Source organism: Danio aesculapii, chromosome 17 (assembly GCF_903798145.1).
Source record: "Danio aesculapii chromosome 17, fDanAes4.1, whole genome shotgun sequence".
NCBI classification, from domain to species: domain Eukaryota; kingdom Metazoa; phylum Chordata; class Actinopteri; order Cypriniformes; family Danionidae; genus Danio; species Danio aesculapii.
The window spans coordinates 35,068,081-35,088,594 of record NC_079451.1 but is presented as its reverse complement, the minus strand read 5'-3'; the positions used below and the strand labels follow the sequence as shown (position 1 = coordinate 35,088,594).

Below are 20,514 nucleotides of genomic sequence, written 5' to 3'. Positions count from 1 at the left end.
CCTTCTGGTCGACGCTACAGAGCACCGTGCACCAGAACAGCGCGACACAGAAACAGTTTCTTCCCTCAGGCAAATCCATCTCACGAATACTTGATGATAGTAATTATGAAACAAACATCACTACTTGCTATACACTTTTTATACACATATACACTTATTTAACAACATATTTTACATGCCAATTTGCACATAACAGCTGCACATATAACGTTGTATACAGTAATACACCTGTACATACACTTGTCAATTTGTATATTTGCATTCACTACTTCTATTTTTAAATTATATTTATTATCTGTTTTTGTCCTGTCTCTGCCATTCTGTTGCACTGTAGAAGCTGTCACAAAAACAAATTCCTCGTATGTGTGAACATACCTGGCAATAAAGCTCTTTCTGATTCTGTCACCAGCTTATAGACAAAAAAGCTGATCAACGTGACTTTGAAACAATCCAGTGTCCTTCTATCTGTGGTTACACTCAGTAAACAGTGGTGAGTTTGGTGAACCGATGACTTTCACGGTCAATCACAGTCATTTCTGTTGAGCACGTGAACACAATGGCAAATCAGCGCTATTTAAGAACGTGCTCCACAGCGCTCAAATGTTCGCGGGAAACGGACATCTTTAAAATTCCAGTACAGATTGGTATCGAATTCCAGTATCATGACAACCCTAATTCAAACAACCTCAAAAGACCACCAACTTTCAGCCTACTGACCCCAAGATTATGGGATGAGTTGCCTAGATCTGCTAGTCGGGATTGAAATCTAACGTTTTGTTCAACATGATCTGACAGCAGTTTGTAACAGTTTGATTTACTGGCCAAATAATATTTATTTGTATAAGCATATTCGTACATTTTATTACAATTTGCTCATCTCCCAATGTAGAGTAGGATAGGGTAAGGGGTGGGGATTGGGGACATGCCTCCTTCAGGGTTTCTGCAGGTTTCACCAAGTTAAATTTAAGACCATTATGAATTAAATTTTAGACTCTTACAAGGCTAAATGCTAATGATTTTTTTGGATTATCCCAGTTACAAAAGATTTTCACTAGCCCGATCAAAAATGATTACAATAATAATAATTTAGTAAGAATTTTTTTTTAATTAATTTTCAAATATATCCATTCACAAAACCCATCACCCATACCAAGAATAGCACAAAACATAGCAGTCAACTACTTCAGCCTACAATAATAATAATTAAATAATAATAAAAAATAAATAATAATAATAATAATAATAATAATAATAGATATAATAGACAGTACTCATATAAATTAGTTTTTTTTTAACACAAATGGTTTGCAGCAATCGGTTTCCTCAAACGGTTTGAGTTGCCTTAACTTATTGGGTTTTACAGTACTCAGTTGGTTTGAGTTCTCTTCATTTATTGAGTTTTACTGTGCTCAAATTGCTTCGTTTACTCAAATGGACTAAGTTGACAGTACTCATTAGGATTAGTTTTTGAACTTAAATGGTTTGTTACAGTCGGTTTCCTGAAACGGTTTGAGTTACCTTAACTTTTTGGGTTTTACAGTGTAGCAACCTTTTATAGCTTTTAGCACTGGTTTTATCCCAAAATGGATAAGAATCACTCATTTACACTGATATTCAAGGCAACGATTCACATTAACTCCTCAGACTGTTCATAAAGCAATCGATCAACCCCCATTTGACACATATCATCTCCTCAACGCAGACCCCACATAGGGTAAGAGATCATCCAGCCAGACTATTTTCAGAGCAGTGGGTAGAAAAAGTGCGTTTTACAGCAAGCCTCTCAGTGGCAGGGAAAACAGATTACATCCGTTTGTGCTCGGATGCCCGTCTGACAGCGGCAGCGCCTGGTACACCTGCCCTCCAACTTTGAGTGCATGCATTATTCAGCATCACTACAGCTCTGCGTGCCACCGGTGTTGTCGTCTAAATCTGCGGGCGTCCATGTGCCGTAATCAAAGCAGGCCGGTGAGCAGCTTGTCTCACTGCGATATCCTGCAGTTTCTACATGATAGTTTTTGAGAGACTATGGGAGGGGGGGGGACTCTATTTTCCAGATTCACCTTCATTTTTGTGGGTTAGCTGTAACCACTGCTGATGGTATACTGTTGAAAGTCAGAGAATCTCGATTTTCTTTTTGACCCAAAGGTCTTCTGTCGATTTGAAAATTTCATCTAGTTTGATTGAAAAGATCATTCAAATAATTCTAATTTAAACAATGACATTTCAGGATCCCAGAAGTCTTAGAAGCTGGATGTTTTTAAGTAAATTTCCATTGGTCTTCCAATGGCTTATGATAACTGGATGGGGATTCAGGATTTTTTTAAAACAATTTTAACTCCCTATAAGGGCAGCACAATATTGAGAAAAATCTGATATTGCGAGATTTTATTTTGCTGCGATTTATATTGCCATATTAATAAAATTTCGGTAGATGACTTGAATAGCTCTATTTGGAATGAAATGATTAACTTAGATTGTTTGGAATAATCTTTTAGACTTGCAAGAATAAATAAATAAGATAGAGTAATGACAAAAGTGAAATAGGTAGTCAGATATTTAGGTACAGCAATACAATATGATACGATATAATCATAATATTTTGCCCCTGCTAATGATACGATATCTGCGATATATCAAAAAAACCATCCACAATATATCATGATATTTGTAAATGAAGAGGTAAAAATGCACCAAAAAGTTATAAGATGCATGGTTTCTGCTACATTCATTCTTCCATGGCAAGCCACCATGCCAAGATTCATCCTGCCACGGCTACATTACAGCTTCTCATTCAAAACATTCTATTTTTTAAATAGCAGGTAATAATCGCACCAAAACTTATTAAAAGGTAAGTGAATTATACCAGCGCAAAATTTTCTGTAACCGTAGTAGTGCTGTGCGTCATTTGTTTAAGCCTTTAAGGTTACGTGCTGACTGACTGACTGGCTGACTGTGACAGGTGCGTGATGCGTGAGGCCAGAAAACACGACGTATAGCCGTTTTACTTTATTTCAGGACGCATTAATACCGGAGGCATTCATAAATATTCCTAGCAAATCTAATAAATGCTGGAGACATACTCGTTACATAAATGCACTAAATCGCAGCTCAGCAGCGTTTATTTGAGAGCGCACAAGAAGATCTGCGCGCTCTTAAAACGGCTTATATTTGAGGGGAAGTGAAAAGTTTTGTGCACGAGCAGAAAAAATCGTTACGCAAGCAAAGAGATCCGCATGCTCGTAGGCTATTACATAAATGCGATCTCGACTTCTAATACTGCGCTCACGACATTTGTCATTGAAATAACGCCACAGGTAGTTGGTAGATCTGTGTAAAAAAAAAGACCTGCCGCCACAGCTGGAAAAAATCCTAGAGAAAACACTGACATGTATTTCTTTTAATAACAGCACATATATTTCTTACAATTGCAACATTGATATATGTTCACTCTGCCATTAAGAAAAGCACCACCTCATGCATATCACTATTTTGTCCTGCCCCTATTATTGAATAATCAAATGTAATGTAAAATGTAAACACTGTACATTCTTCATTGCTGATCAACAATAATAATCCCAACTCCACATTGCAGATGCTGCGATGTGACTATTGCGAATGCGCACATTGCGATATCGATGCTGAAGCGATATATTGTAAAGCCCTACTCACTATTTTAGCTGAATTGTTTTCTTAATTCTTTACATTTTTTGTGAAATGCATACAGATTTTTTAATAGTCTATATAAATCAAAAAATTCAAATATCAAATATAAATAATAAAAATATGTTACAAATTATATATTTATAATAATATAAATAATATATAATTTATATAAATAATATAATAATATATGTAAATAACAATATTTAAATATTATATTTCTATTTTTTATAATAATAATAATAATAATAATAATAATGCATATATCATTCTCTGGGACTGTTTAAAAAAACAACATCAACAGTTTTTGAGGGGTAAATATTTCAAAATTCTACATTTTTAATAATAATAACACTAATAATATAATAAATGTTAAATGTAATATTTATTAAAACATGCATTTAATTTATAAATGAAGACAACAAGCAGCGTGTGTCTTATAGGATTTACAAAATGATGAAAATGCATTCCCTTTGCAATCTTGTCAACATGGATTAATACATAAAATTTATTGACTGATATACATGTAAATTATGCCCATCATTAAAAACATCTGTCAACTGAAGCAAATTAACAAATGCCATTTTAATTTGTTTTAAATTAAGTTTTAATTAACCATTTGAAGTACCCAGCAGTCAAATGACTTCTTTACTTCCAAAATAAATGACAGAAAACATAAATAGCATCAGCAACTGGGGAGAAAACAATGTTTAAAGTGTGTCTAATCAGGCACGACACTGCAGCCTGGAGTTTGGGTGTCAGCGATGTTCTCGGGTGGTCTTTCCAGAAGCAGATAACAGACATAATCTCTCTCATCTCACTCTCACTGCTGGGCTTCTTTCACTGGAGCCACACTGACATTATAGGGGGGTAAAAAAAGGTGCTTTTCCTTACTTTTCATATAATGCATTATCAGGACACATCAGCTGTGGGTTAAAAGGGCCAAAAGCATCTATTTAAGAGAAACAGCAACTGTGGACCCAGTGATTTCTCACTCCCCAGGAATACTTTCTAAGTAGTCCATTTTGCCACCTATGACTGCTAATTATGTTCCAGCGCAGTGGGAGAAAATGGATGCAAATCTATCACGCAATATCCAACCGCAGTGATTATACGACTGAAGAAGAAGCAGAAGATTGTCAGATCTAGGTCTTAGACTCCATGTGAACACAAATTGTGTTTCAAGAACAAGAATATTTAGTGCAGAAGACAAAGAAACTACTAAAAACTGCTAAAAATAACAACAATCAACAAGATGTGATTTTCAGTAAACAAAACGTATGTTGAAAAATATACTCAAAAAAATATTTTGGCTGCTTGTTCTTACAACTTATTTAAAATAAGATAAAACAACACAAATCTTTAGGTTTTTAGAAGGACAGCTTAAATTTATGTTTAATCAACTTAAAATTTTAATATATATATATATATATATATATATATATATATATATATATATATATATATATATATATATATATATATATATATATATATATATATATATATATATATATATATGTATATATATATATATATGTATATATATATATATATATATATTATTATTATTAGGTTAACTTAAAGGGCACCTATGATAAAAATCATCTTTTGTAAGCTGTTTGGACAGAAGTGCGTGTAGGTATAATGTGTCCAGAGTCATATTGGAGTGATATAAAGACAACAAGTCTCTTTTTTAATTTCCTGACGTTATAATAGGATCCAAATCCCTCCCAATTTGAAGCCGACCTTGACATAGGCAAAGCAACTTGACATAGGAGTGTGGTTTCCCCACCCACCGAATTGATTGACAGCCGCATATTAACATGTCTACGTAGTAATGTGTATAATCATAACAACAAGGGCGTGCGCAAAGCAACTGGGATTAAAAGATCTGTTCAGCTCGCTGTGATCATCAATCATCATCAAATGTGATCAAGAATGAGTTTTACAAGTTTAAAACGTTTTTAAAACATGTTTGTAATGAATTACAACAATTTTACCGCCTTTATCAGCACAGCCACGTGTCAGTACAATTATAAAAGTTTGTGGACGTTAAATGAGGTTTATTTTGTACATTACATTGCAGATATTTATACAGCAGTGAATATTAACATGTATCCCGTCACATTTGCATGCAAAAACAGTGCAAAGATAAATGTGCCTGCTGTGCGAGTCTATAGCCCCTTTCACACAGTGATACCTGTAAATTTCTGGAACGACTTTACCAGTAAATTTTAAAAAGTGCTGTTCACACAGGCATTGACGTTACTGATTTTTTCCGGAAAAGACCATTCACACACCAAAATACCAGTAAATTCTGACATCATTAGACTATAGAAATGACCTCTAAACGGCTGTGCTTGTTAACATTTAACTACATTACAAACTCTGTGGATGGATAAGTATTGTGAACTTTGATGAAAACATATATAGAAACACTTTCGCATGTCGAGATGTTCATAATATGTGTATGTGCTGGTGCTCACCAGCTGCTTCTCTACGTGCACACGTGTCAGAGCTTGAAGGTAAACAAACAACGGCTTATCATAAGCATTTTATCGATAACTTTTTCCACAGTTGGCATTAAGAAGGAACAGAAATGTTATCTGACTAACATCTGGCAGCTAAATGTGTCTGGAAAAATATTCACAGGCTTTTATTCTCATAAACCACGCAGACGTGAATGCGTCTCGGCGTTCTGATTGGCTAAAGTAGACGTCTTACGTCGGCAATCTTCCTTGTGCGTTCACACAGAGCATTCTGGAAAATTACTGGTAATGTTACAACTTCTCTTTCCGGAATATAGCTGGAACGAATTTACCAGTATATTCAAAAAGGGCCTGTTCACACATACAGAACTGAAGTCTGAACAGAAATCTGTATGTGTGAAAGGGGCTTATGTGTGTTCACTGCTTGTGTGTGTCTGTGTGTGTGCGTGAACTTAGTAACGACATTGAGTGTGACTCATTACAGAAAGACTTGTATTAATTCCACAACAAATACATCAAAAAATCATTGAGAAAGTTCTTACTGTTGTATTTCTCACAAACGTGAGATCTGCTTCCTTCATTTCTGTCACAGCTGAGGTGGAGACTGAGCTGAGGTACACTGACAGGCAAGTGGGATTAGTGGGTAGGGAGAACTAGCATTAAAGGCACCAGCCACAAAAACAGCTACATGGTTGTTCAAAGTAGGAAATTCAATAATCTGAATGGTATAATAAATAATCTGATTATTTTTTTTCAGCTGAAATTTAGCAGACACATTCGGGAGATACAAGACTTATAATAAATCTTGAAAAAATGGTAAAATAGGACCCCTTTAATCGATTTGCATTGGGACAATATGAAGGAATTGTGTGGAACCCAGCATTTTTTACTGTGTGATTGCTTTACACTGTAAAAATGCTGGGTTATATATAATTCCTTTATATTGTCCCAATGTAAATCTATTAAGTTAGCTTAATCATTTTTACAAATTTAAGTTGATTGAACATAAAAAGTATTTAATAAAGTTGTGTCAAATAAAATTAAGAATTGTGTTTTAACTCATTTTAAATAAGTAGTTTGAACAAGCAGTCAAAGTAATGTTTTGAGTGTAGATATGGTTTTGGGGTGACACGGTGGGTCAGTGGTTAGCACTGTCGCCTAGTTCGAGTCCCGGCTGTTAAATTGGCATTTCTGTGTGAAGTTTGCATGTTCTCCTCATGTTCGTGTGGGTTTTCTTCCGGGTGCTCCGGTTTCCCCCACAGCCCAAAGACATGTGGTACATGTGAATTAAATTAACTAAATTGGCCGTGGTGTATGTGTGTGAATGTGAAAGTGCATGGGTGTTTCCCAGTACTGGGTTGCAGCTGGAAAGGCATCTGCTGTGTAAAACATATGCTGGATAAGTTGGCGGTTCATTTCGCTGTGGCGACCCCTGATGAAAAAAGGGACTAAGCCGAAGGAAAATGAATGAATGATTGAATAAATGAATGATATAGGTTTTTCAATTATATGAAAATAAATCAAACTAAAAAGTCAGTTTTTGTCCATTCAATGCTGTAGCTATTCATTTCTTTACTGTCGTTTACTTAATTATTCTCAACAACATTAAAACACATAGTCAGCCCAAATATAAACATTTTAAGATCCATAATGCTTGAATACTTCACTGATCTGTTGGACTAATCAATTCAAAAATCTATTCCATTTAATGAGCTGTTCAACACAACAACATGAAATCAAATTTGATCGAAATATAACAACCTCCTCAACCACTGCAGTGACTGTCTGGTCCAACTGAGGTCACCAGGTCCTATTTTTTTTTTAAATCATTTTCTTCCATCAACCAGGTGATCAATAAAATATACTTTGGTCAATCTATTCAATTCCTAGTGAAAAAAAAAAAAAAAAAAAACGCTACTTACAGTCACATTCTCAATATAACATTATTCATGTCCATAGAATGAAGAGAGTTCAAATGTTTGATGTCAATAAGATTTGTTTTCTTTAAGAAGTCTCTTAAAAAAATTGCACTGATCTGGCATATAAAATGAGTAATATAATACATTAAATATTACATAAAAAAAACTATTTCTAATTTTAATATACAACTACAAGAAAACTACAAAAATATAAAAAATAAATGCTCAAAATGCAAATAATTTATTAACAAATGTTTAAGACATTTTATCAGACTTTTAAAGAATAAAAATACATATTAACATTTTACTCAAATCCATAGAAAATAAATCTAAATTCAGATAAACTGTGAATTTTAAGTGGTCTCTTAATTTATGCCATGTATGTATATTAAAAAGTAATTCATTAATAACACAGTGTCACATTATGATTCAGAATTATTTTGAATATATTAATATGTGCAAAAAAGACAGTTATTTTTATTATTTATTTTATTTTTATTATTTTCTTTATTATTAACTTCACTATGTCATCTAAAGTAAAGGCAGATGCGGATCAATATTTTTGTGTATTTTTGTCCTTGAATAGACATTTTAAATGAACTACAAATATTTGAAATAGAACAGAAGTAAAAAACTAATTGGAAAACAACCACAAGCTTTTAAATTAACACGTATGACACATTCATATTGACATGTCAGGTTATTACAAAAAAGTAAAACTACCACAAATCTCAATACTAGTGACATCACAGAAAAGCGAGTAGTGATTTAAGAGCGGAGATGGAAAGCTGTTGGTAGGCTCAGAGAGCAGGTGGTGTGGTCTGCAGAGATCCGAGGCATGGTTAACTGTGTGGAACGCCCCTCATTACATGAGCCACACGCTGAGGCCATTACAGAACCACAACACCTGGGAGATCCCCCATGATCCCCTGCACTGTTCTCATGGAGCAATGAGACAAGCTCGTCCTTCTGCAAAACATCCAGTGTCCCCAAAACTATCCCTCGTCGTGTTTTTGAGCTGGAATATGAAGATGCAGATATGTGGTGCATCTCATTATACTTTCTAGTTTCCTGTAACATGATTCAGTATACTTTGATCCACTAAATGTTGAGAAGCTGACGATTCAATGACCTGAAACATTCACAATGTCATGCATTGAAATATAATTGGGATTTATCATCCCAGTCATTACATATTGGTTCCCCATGATTTGATTCAAAATCGATTATTGAGGTCATTATCCAATTTAAAATAGATTTTTCGACTAGATACGTTTTATTTCCAGTTCTCTGACCCACTTTGTATTAAGTGGCCTAAAGTACTGTGTGCTTACATTTAAATGAATCATTTGGTACAATGCAATCATTATTTACAAATATGTTTTTACATTGTACTTATATTTTTTTAATAATCTGTATGTAATTACATATGAAATTAATTTATAATTGCACTGTTGACCCATTACCTTAACCCACCTTTAAAACTACTCATTTAACCAAACCTTACCCGTACCCCACCTTAATAGCACATAAGTAGTCACCTAATATATAGAGATGGTTTTCTGTTTAGCGTCACTTTTATATATTTTAGTTTGCATTTTAGTCAGCCTCAAACATATGCTTAGTAAAAATTATCTAGTACAAACTTCTGCAAAGATGAATAATAGCACATTAAGGAGCAATATTTTCTCTTCTATTTACAGCAAATACAAATAAAGCAAAACAAATTAAAAGGTTATTACAACAAACAAAAACTGCACCATCTGCACATGCACTGCAAAAAAAGATTTTCTGCCTTGCTTCTAGTCCAAATATGTTCAAATTCTTAAATCAAGAAGAATTTTCTAGACAAGCAAAACATATTGTCTTGTTTTAAGAAATAATATGCTAAAATTAAGTGAGTTTTTCCATAAAACAAGCAAAATAATCTTATGTCAAAAAGAAAAACAAGATTATTTTACTTGCACTATTGGCAGATTATGTTGCTTGTTTTAAGGGAAAACTCACTTAATATTGGCATATTATTCCTGAAAACAAGACAATATGTTTTGCTTGCCTAGAAAATTCTTCTTAATATAAATATTTTTAGATATTTGGACTAGAAAGAAGACAAAAAAATCTAAGTAAGAAAAGCATTTTTTGCAGTGTGTTAAGTTAGGGTTAGAAGACGACGGCATATTTATGCAAAGTTGCTAAGAATGCCTGCTGATAGACCATCAAAATAAATGCATTACGATTCATTTTGATGACATATTTAAACAGAATAACAGTGCCAAAAATGTTATCATTCGCATGATTTGACTACTTTAGCTCATCCATGAACATGATTTCTGCTGATTTCTTCTGCAATGTAGATTACAATGCCCATGATTCCACACTTAGGCCCAATCTCAATTCTATTTTTGTACTCCTTCCACTTCCCCTTGGCCCTTGAAACAGAATGTGAAGGGGAAGGACTTCAAAATGTACCCTTAAGAAATGGGACAGCACTACAGCACCTGCACACATCATCATACGTCATTGCGATCTCTTGCTTTATATGAGATCGACGATCGCGCCTGCTGTAGTTATTCCAGTTGCATTATTTTTGCTATTTATCTTCAGGAAATCACTGAAGGCATATATCATGTTATCATAATGATATAATGTGGCAATAAGATCATAACTGTACTGCCCATTTACACCGGCTATATTCATCTATGTAAACACACAAAAACAACATAAACATTATATCCGAGTCCGCCTGAAAGACGTGGTCTGGAGTACGGTTCACGCCAACTCTGGTACGGTTCACTTCTGATATGAATGCAATTGTAGCAAATTCCAGAAGTGAACTGCCAACTGTACAACAAACTATCGTTTTGATAACGTTCATTCGTGTGTGAGTCTGTGTATCACGTACTGTATCTTGAAGACAAGTGAGACTGAGCCAAGGCAATCACAGTGATAATGTCTGCTTGTCTCCTCCAAAAACAGCTTCTGCAGACACAGTGTGATGTTCTGAACGTTTAGAATATTTTTGCGGCAGATAGACGCGAGTCGCTTTCTGTATGTCCAAAACCAAAAGATTCAGTCAAAGCAAAATGACCACGATGTGCGTATGTCTTTCCATTTTGTCGCTTTGCTTTTGTGTCTGTCACCTAGCATCAGCCGTATACACAAACAGCAGCTCGATGACGCAAGCGTACCGGGATTTTAAAGAACACAGACCGAGTAGGTGGCGAGGGGGGACAATCGAAGATTGGGTACGGTCCAGACAATTGAACCAAGTGTGAAAGCACCCTAAATCAAAGTCAAATTGTTCATTTCAATTATTCGATTTATAATACCAAAAAAAAAACTGTTATATTGTTATTATGTAAATTACAATGCATACTCAAAAGAAGTGAATATTCAAGTTTTAATAAATATTTTGGTACTAAATAACGAACATGTTTACTATGTGTATGGAACTTCAAAGATGCAAAGGTTTTATAAGTGTAGATGCTCCATGGTAAACACACATAACAACATGGTATTGTCCGCATCGTGTCCAAAAAAGACCACAGTAGATTAGACACCCACAAATTAAACATCTGTAGGTGTACACCATTTAAAAGACTTTTAAACCTGTTCATTTGTACAGCTGTCCACGATGCAGAAAAACAGTAACTGAGAAAAATCTAAGCGAGAACAATCCGAAACAACCTACGACCATTGAACTGAATCACCGAGTGAGAGAATAATTAGAAGCCAAATCTCTCCTCTATATTAAATCAGGGGCCTGCATTAATTCTAATCAACGTGTGTAGCCAGGCTTGACTGCGGGACCCCGAGGGGGAAGGAGAACGGCACCCTATCCTGCACAGCCTGGCCGGGCAGAGAGTGAATCTGGCTCGGACCCTGCTCTTCAGGGTTCAACGCTTTCCTCCAGCGACTGCCATCAGTGCTCAGACTCACACACACACAGGTTAGAGACTGCAACCTTTCCCTGCACCAGCTGTTTAACTGTACCTGCCGGAGCTGTTCAAATGGCCTTTATACACAGGGGTGGAAATGGCACAAGAATTATTGCCTGGCATTTGCAGTTATGATCCTACAAACAGCGAGCAAGATTGTTTAGGGTGTTTTAAGATGCTTTTAACCTCAAGCGTTATAAATAACTCTAAAAACCACTACATCAATAACAAGACTGCATGTTGATAATTGACTTTTACGCTGTCATATTAGTTTGAGTAATGCGTCGGCTTGGTTGACATTTTATAAAATATTATATTCTTGCTTATGTTGCATTTGTACTGTACATATTGTTTGTGAACGCCCAAATAATGGCCCATGCAATGTTATTACTAAAATCTAAAAAACTAAATATCACTGAGCAGAATTTTAAAATAAACATTCTTGAAATACACAGTTAAAAGGATTTGTTAATTAAAAAACAACAACAACAACAACAACAACTTTATTTTAAAAAAGTGAGTAAACCCGTTGCCTTCAAAATATTAAGTATGACTTGTTCTTATGAATTGAAAATCAGCAGTTTCCCTGTCTTATCGGCAATGGGTTTTTGATTTTTTTCATGTGCTTTTAGAATGGAAAAGATTTGGTTCACAATAAAACAAAAGCCAGAACAGTTCCAAAAAGTCTAGAGCCCTTTTCTAAATTTTTTAAGGAGACACCTATATCTTTTTTCTTTGTATATATTTTTTATTTACTTATTTTTTTATATATATTATTGTTTGTTTTTATTATTATTATTTGGGATATCAATATTATATATATATATATATATATATATATATATATATATATATATATATATATATATATTAATTTATAGTGTGATTTTCTGTCTGACCTAAGATGAACCTAATAAAGCTAAATAAATAAATATTAAGTCAATAAACTATGTGCATACTTACAAAAAACAAGTTGAGTCAACGTAACAGTTCCAGGTTCCAATGAATTCAAACACTTAAAGTCAACTTGTAGTTTTAAAGGTAATGAGTCAAGCGCTTTTTACAGTGTATTTCATGAACATTTGAAGTGGATAGAAACTTTTATCAAAGTTGTTGATGAAACACCCATTCATGTCTTAGGACAATTTCAGAAAACTTTTTTGTTCCACTTTAAACGTTGACTACTGTATATCTTTGCAGCATTTATCTTTCCAGACTTTTTCTGGATCTATAAATTCTTCAGTTCTTAGAAGTACAGCAAGTAGCACATTTAGTATATCGAACACTTTTAAGAGAAAAGCACAACTTGAATCAGTCAATCATCCCTAGCAGAATTGTTTTACTGCAACACCACATTCCTTTCTCAAAATGAAGACAATCAAGAAAAATCTCCACATCCACATTTGGAAATATTCACGAGGGCCTATGCACGTTTATAAACAAAACAAGGCAAATCCCCAAAAGAACAAAAAGACAAATGTACAGATAGCAGATATTCCTCCTGTATATAACCCATCACCACCAAGACAAAGAGTTTTACCTTTGATTTGACAGCCCAGTACTCCTCTGTCCCATACTGTACATCTCTGAGAGTGGTGAGGTAGTCATAACTGATGACAGCCGTCTGAAAACATTCATTTCAGAGACAGAGACGAAAAGCATGAATAAAAATCTTCTATCGTGTGCACTGGACAGAAATGTACATTAGCCTTATTAATAGGAATAATTCACTTAATGTGACTTAAAGGAATAGTTCACCCACAAAATGAACATTTACTCACTATTTACTCATCCTTAAGTGGTTGCAAATCTTTGTGAGTTACTTTCTTCAGTTGAACATAAAAGACGATGTTTTGAAGAAAGCTAAAAACCTGTAACGACTGGCTTTCATAGTGGGAAAAACAAATACAATTGAAGTCAATGGTTACAGTTTTTGAGAAAGAAACTCAAACAGGTTTGCAACAAGTGAATAGTAGTGAAAGTAGAGGACGAAAGAATTTTTGGCTTTGGATGAACTATCCCTTTAAATATATACATGTTTAATATAGTGGCAAAAGTTATATTTAAAGGGCATCTATGGTAAAAAAATCTACTTTTCAAGCTGTTTGGACAGACATATGTGCATGTATGGTGTATAGACTGTCATATTGGGGTGATATAAGCACACCCAGTGCTTTTTTTTTTCAATTTAACAACATAAAAAATGGTGGACCAATTGGAGCTGTTTTCAAATCGACCGCTACCTGACGTAGGAGAGCAGTCCCCCCGCCCACCAATATTGATTGACAGGCGCGTCATCATACCCTCAGTTTGTTGATTCACGTCCGCCATTTTCAGCGTGAGTCGAAGCGATATCACTAAAGGAACACCCTAGCTCTATTTTTAGATGCAAGGCTCATTTGGCTCAACACAAGATCAATATTCTCCACATTATCGCTCTAATCGGAATTATTGGTTGTATCTTTAGGTAGGTTTGCAAACATGTGTACTTCTCATTGAGTCTACCTTATACTTCAGCCGTTTGCATTTCTTGCGATCCCAGAAGCTCCCTGTGATCTTAACTAGCATGCGTTTTAGAATTCTAAACATAGGTTTCTATCAGGGTACACTCAAGTCGACGGCTGGGCGCTGCAGAAACCTATGTTTAGAATTCAAAAATGCGTGGCGCGACGATTCGGGAAACTTCATGTCTCTGCCGCACAACAGAGAGTGTCTGCTATGCCGTGTCGCGGCTTCGAGCGGCGCATCCGTTGCCTCAGTCAAAGTTAATTCAGTGTTCGTGGTTATTAGTTTCTGTGTACAAGCTCAGCACTTGAAACTAGCACACAGTTGGCTGTAAAACTGTACAAAGACACATTATAAAAGCTTAATTTGCTACAATTTTAAGTTATTAAAGAAATTACTGAAATTAAAGCATTAAACCGTTCTTATACTATACTTTTTTTGCACAAAGTCCTCTAAATAGGGAGCTAAAGTATTTTCACTTGCATCGCGATTTGGTCAGTAACCCTTATGCAAAACCCCTATGGCGATACTTGGATGTAAACAATAGCATGGAATGCGTGGTAATTTACTCCTGAATATGCCGTTTTGCTTATTTAAGCTGTCTAAACCACTGAAAACATGAGAAAGCTGCTAAATCATATAGCAGAGAAGAACTTAGTAAGTGTGGAAAATGTGTAATATTTTGACTAAATGAATTTAATAGGCTGCATTGTGCTCGCTTTGTTATAACTTTTGCCAGTCTTTAGTACTCTAAAAATGAATTCTTGTCTGTCCGATTAATACAGCTTAACACATACCAATAACTGATCATTTTCAGCAGCACTTTTCAGCAATATATGCAAATGTTGTTTGGAGCAGTGGCATTGGTTACGTTCTGCTCTCCAAAATGGCTAACTGATGATGTGTCTTGAAAACACTCTATATTCTCAATATCAGTAAGCACTTATACAATACATTTTTCTCAACTGTTTACATTCACAGATATAACCAACATTGGACACTTATTTGACTTTTGACTTCGAGGGGGTGGGGAGAAGAGTTTATTTGCATTTTAAAAAGCAACTGTACATTTATTCTTCCACTAAAAAGAGGCATTTGCAGCATAGTATAATAAATGACCAGTGGGGTATTTTGAGTTGAAGCTTCACAGACACATTTTTTAGTTCCTGCAACTTGTTTGAAAAAAAAAAAGAAAAATTCCCATTTTGAAAGAATAATCATACTTACAGTTGCGGCTGCCCTGCCAAATCTGACGATGCTGAGATCATTGAAGTCCACATTTTTGCTGTACAGGTAAAATCCTGATGATGCAAACACTGCAGTGGCAACAGATGATACCTTCAGCAGCCGAACAGCCATGTGAGGAACTGCAGAAATACAGTATAAAAAAATAAATCAACATTTATTTCAGCCGTCCCTCTAATAACACCTCAAATCAACTTTAGAAACTAAGTCTAATAACTTTTTATTTTCTCATAATGTCTCATGCGTGTGTTCCAATACATCCAATTAGTAAACAATAAGACACCCATAAGTGCATTTGTTTTCTAATAATATATTTATGGTAATATAATTCCGCAAATAAAAGACAACTTATTAATACAATTTAAATTATAGATTGCATGATATTCATATTCATGCAAGAGTTTGTAACTCATTAAACTTGTAATTGTTTGAGGGATCTCCTGGTGTATTAGTCCCTCACGTCCACTACGCTCCCCAGAATCTTGGCTTATTCCCAGAATATCAAAATCAACTGTAGGTGGCAGATATTTCTCATATCTGGCACCTAAACTCTGGTACAGCCTTCTTAGCACAGTTCGGGAAGCAGGCACACTCTGTCAGTTTAAAACTAGATTAAAGACACATTTCTTTGCATTAGCATACACATAAAACACAAATGCTCTTGAAATCCAAATCTCTAAAGGATTGTTAGTCTGCATTATTTTGGGCAACCAGAGCCGGGATCACTTCGCAAAAGACATTATAGTTTGAACGGCATCAGCGCTTATGTTAGTCTGGTTTTATTATTCCTGAGGTTTCCATAATCCTGGACCAGGCCATATCCTGATCAGCTGCTGTGGTGGTCATGGAGGATTGGATAGCATGAGACTGATTCCTTTCAGACCCCAGTGACAGACGAGACCTCTCCCACCTGCAGCTTCTCCATGATGGACGTCCAGCGTTCTCCAGCCGCCAATACCTAGACTGTAGCTCTGCGCAAGAAGTTTGGCCAGAGGAGAAATGGTCGTGCCAAACTGAGCCTGGTTTCTCTTGAGGTTTTGCCTTCACTTTTGGCAACTGGTGAAATTTGTTTCTCACCCACTTTCTCCACCCACTGGCTTGCATGGTTTGGGACTCGTGGAGCTGTGCATCGATGGATTTGCTTTTCAGTGTTTGGACTTTCAGCAGAGAAAACTAACAACACTGAATTAAACTAAACTTTCACTCTGAAAACTGGACTGACACAGTTTCAGTTGACTAATACTTCAATGTTATGCTGCTTTGACACAATCTACATTGTAAAAGCGCTATAGAAATACTGCTTACAGAAAGTACATAAGATAGTAGCTAGGTAGATAGTAAGACAACTGTTGTTTGTAGGTGAATGTTTAGCTATGGAGTAGAATATAGCCATGCAGAATGAGAAATTACTTAAAATTAAAGTTTGAGTACTAACAAACAGCTAATATGCTAGCAATGTGTATGCTAACAACAAACTAGTTATTGGTGATGATCTAGAGACACTTTAGGGGGCGTGGCACTTAAGTTGTGTCATCATTGGCTTTGACGTAAGATCAAGGTTATGAAAACCATTAAATGCAATAGTTTGCACAACTGAAGTGTAAAGCAGATGTCAGTTGTGTTTTTAACACGTTAATCAATGTGATAAATTAAACACCGCAGTAAAACAGCTTAAGCAAAACGAGCTCAATTACACCCGTTTCATTCATAATATCAGTCGGTGCATTGCAGTCAGCTGTTCGCAGACGTTGTTTTTGTTACACAAGCGATTGCGTAACACAGAGAATACAACTAAATAACCCACACGGTTTGTTGTATGACGTCTAAGTTAACGACGCCATATATAATGCATTTTACAGAATCGTAGAACAGCTGATTGATTTACCTTCATTGACTCTCACGCTGTCATCCACTAACCGGTGTCGCTCTGTAACCTTTCAACTCTGACGTCTCCGTTGACATCGCAACGTGCTTTGCGCGCAATGTATCATGGTCGTTGTAGTTTGCAGTCAATGGTGAATAACAAACGGAGAAATAAGCATGAAAACAACAAAAAAATTAATTAACGCTAAAATAAATGGTGAGTTGTTAGGATATTGATGAAAGTAAAGTGGAAAGCGCTGTCGCCAAACAGCAAGAAGGTCGCTGGTTCGAGCCTCGGCTGGGTCAGTTGGCATTTCTGTGTGGAGTACTGTGGCAATATCTTTAATAATGTAAACTGGACTCAAGTATGGTCATTACCTCAAAAATTTTTTATTACAAATAAGGCTAAAGAAATATCATTTAAATTACTTCATTTAAGTTTATCCTACAAAAATTTTAAATTGATATTGAGTTAGAATGCTGTTTTTGTGAAAGTTTTAATGAAACTATTTCACATTTATGGAATAATGTTGAAGACTTTATTGTTCATAATATTTTAAAATCCCTTTTCTTGTCTTATAAACGTGATATTGGGTTATTATGTTAATGATCGCTCTTTAAAAGATGCTGGTTTCCTTATAAACTTCATTTTATACATGCAGTGATGTATACATGTATTTCCTGTAATAAAAGTGCAATTAATAACTCTTGTTAATACCTAAAATTGAAAAAATGTGCGTAATATATTTGTTTGTAATTTGATAATTATGTACTCTCCCCTGTTTTTTTTTTATTTTATTTAATTTCTATTTTCCTCATTTATTCTATTCTTGTTGAGAAATGTACAGTGATTTTGTTGTATAAGAAAACCGTAAATGCTGGTTGTTGTTAATAAAAAAAAATTTTTTAAATTCTGTGTGGAGTTTGCATGTCCTACCCACGTTCGCGTGGGTGAATAAGAGTTTGTTTCCCCGTGAAGGGTTGCAGCTGGAGGGGCATCCGCTGCGTACAACATATGCTGGATAAGTTGGCGGTTCATTAAGCTGTGGCAACCACTGATTAAAAAAAGGGAGTAAGCCGAAATGAATGAATAAACAACACTGAAAATTCTCAGAAGCCAACAGTAGAAGCTCTGATTTAACTTCTTATGATGAAAATGAGGATTGAAACTTAATTACAAAACCCACTTTCTCTATTGAATGATATAGTCTTATTAAACAGGTATCCACAAAAATAAAAAGCTGTATAAATTGAATAAAATTCTTATTGAGAGAACAGACATATTTTTAAACATATTCTGTAAACACATTATATACTCCTTTACATCTGGGTGAAAAGGACAAGATAGTGATGGAGCGTGACAGGATTTAACATGACATGAGCTCGGACAGATAATGTGACCGGAACATTGGCAGAGTCTTCCTTGATGGAGCCTTGATTAACCTCTAAATAAATTAACAACACTGATTAAATGTTTCATGCATTTGCATAACCCATAAAAAACTCAAGTTATCACTCAGCTGTTACATGTAAAATGGGTTTAAGCCAATTTTGCTCAAGCATCTGTGATTATAACATTTCCTAGAAAACATCAAAACAAAAGTGTTAATTTGATTGCTTCTATTATTCATGTTGTGTCAGTCGCTTTGGGTAAAAGTGTTTGATATGATGGGCTAAAATAAATGTTATTCTGAGCCAAAAATAATCATTTTCACCATTATTTACTGAAAGACAGATGTTCAGAAAGATATTACTCACCATAGCAGTAGTTTGTTCATACAGAAAAATCTTGTCAAGCAAATTAGAACAAGACACATTTGATGATATTAAAATACTTTTTTTTAACTTTGAGGCCCAAAATGTTATTCATTATTTTTAATATGTTCTCCCATTATCCTTGAACTGTAAGTATGATCCGCAAGCTCTTTACATGATTTTAAAGGTGCCATATACTGCATTGGTTTAATAAGTTATATTGTTCTATGATATCTACATAGTAGGCTTAAACTCAAGTATTACTCCATAAAATACCCATAGAATCAGAAGGTTCATTGACCATATATGGCTCCTGTCGTGAATGTTAACGACACACTGAACACCGACAAATACAAACCCAATCAGAGTAAAGTTAACCTATTTTGCTCACCAGATCTGTAGTGGATAAAGGCTAATATATAATAAAACTTGACAAAAGAGAGTAATAGAGAGGTATTGCGTTGCATTTTGAAGCTACAGTCCAAGAAAACACCTAAGGTTAGCTAGGAATTAATAACCTCTGCATGAAGACAGTTGGTGTGACTTGACATGATTCAGCAGTCTACATGTGTTTGTTAAAACATAGACATCAAATTTTACAATGAACACTATAAATTAAAAGATGTAACTAAACATACCTCATGTCTCTTCAGAATGGAGATGAATATATGTATAATCTGTAAATATTGCATTTTGCGTTGTGAGGCCAGTTTGAACGTGCCTCGTGCTGTTGTTGCCCAGTAACGCACAGTAAACAATTCGGCGCTCGCGTTCTCAAAATAAAAGTCCCACATACATAGTAAGTGAAATATATGCTTATAATAACTAAGGGATGAAAATTATCATTGCTGTCTCACTACAAAACGCTGTTGCTTATCAATGGCAGCATGAGGCATGCATATTAATGATCTCAGAGCTTGATGACATGGCTGCTGGACAGGTCCGGTTCTATCTTTTACAGTCTATGGTTCGGATGAATGACCTAAATTAGGCATACATGCAAACTCGGGGTTGGGGGGATGGGTTTTGGCCCGTGAGTCTCGTCATAGTTTGCTTTGTCTTCTGAGTGGTCAGTTGTCTACCAAGGTTTTACACTTGTGGAATTTACATGCCAATGAGGAAACCGTGGTGTCT

General features: G+C 35.1%; 1 protein-coding gene across 1 annotated transcript in view; it reads right to left on the bottom strand.

Annotated features, from left to right (window-relative positions):
* adck1 (aarF domain containing kinase 1) overlaps positions 1-17,711 on the bottom strand; it is a 244,118-nt gene extending 226,407 nt beyond the window's left edge. Inside the window, exons 1-3 of the mRNA XM_056476927.1 lie at positions 17,648-17,711; positions 15,745-15,884; positions 13,553-13,636 (exon numbers count right to left, since the gene is read on the bottom strand). Coding sequence (XP_056332902.1) covers positions 13,553-13,636; positions 15,745-15,876 — 216 coding nt within the window. The 5' untranslated portion in view covers positions 15,877-15,884; positions 17,648-17,711. The remainder of the gene's footprint in view (positions 1-13,552; positions 13,637-15,744; positions 15,885-17,647) is intronic.
* Positions 17,712-20,514: the final 2,803 nt, after the last annotated feature.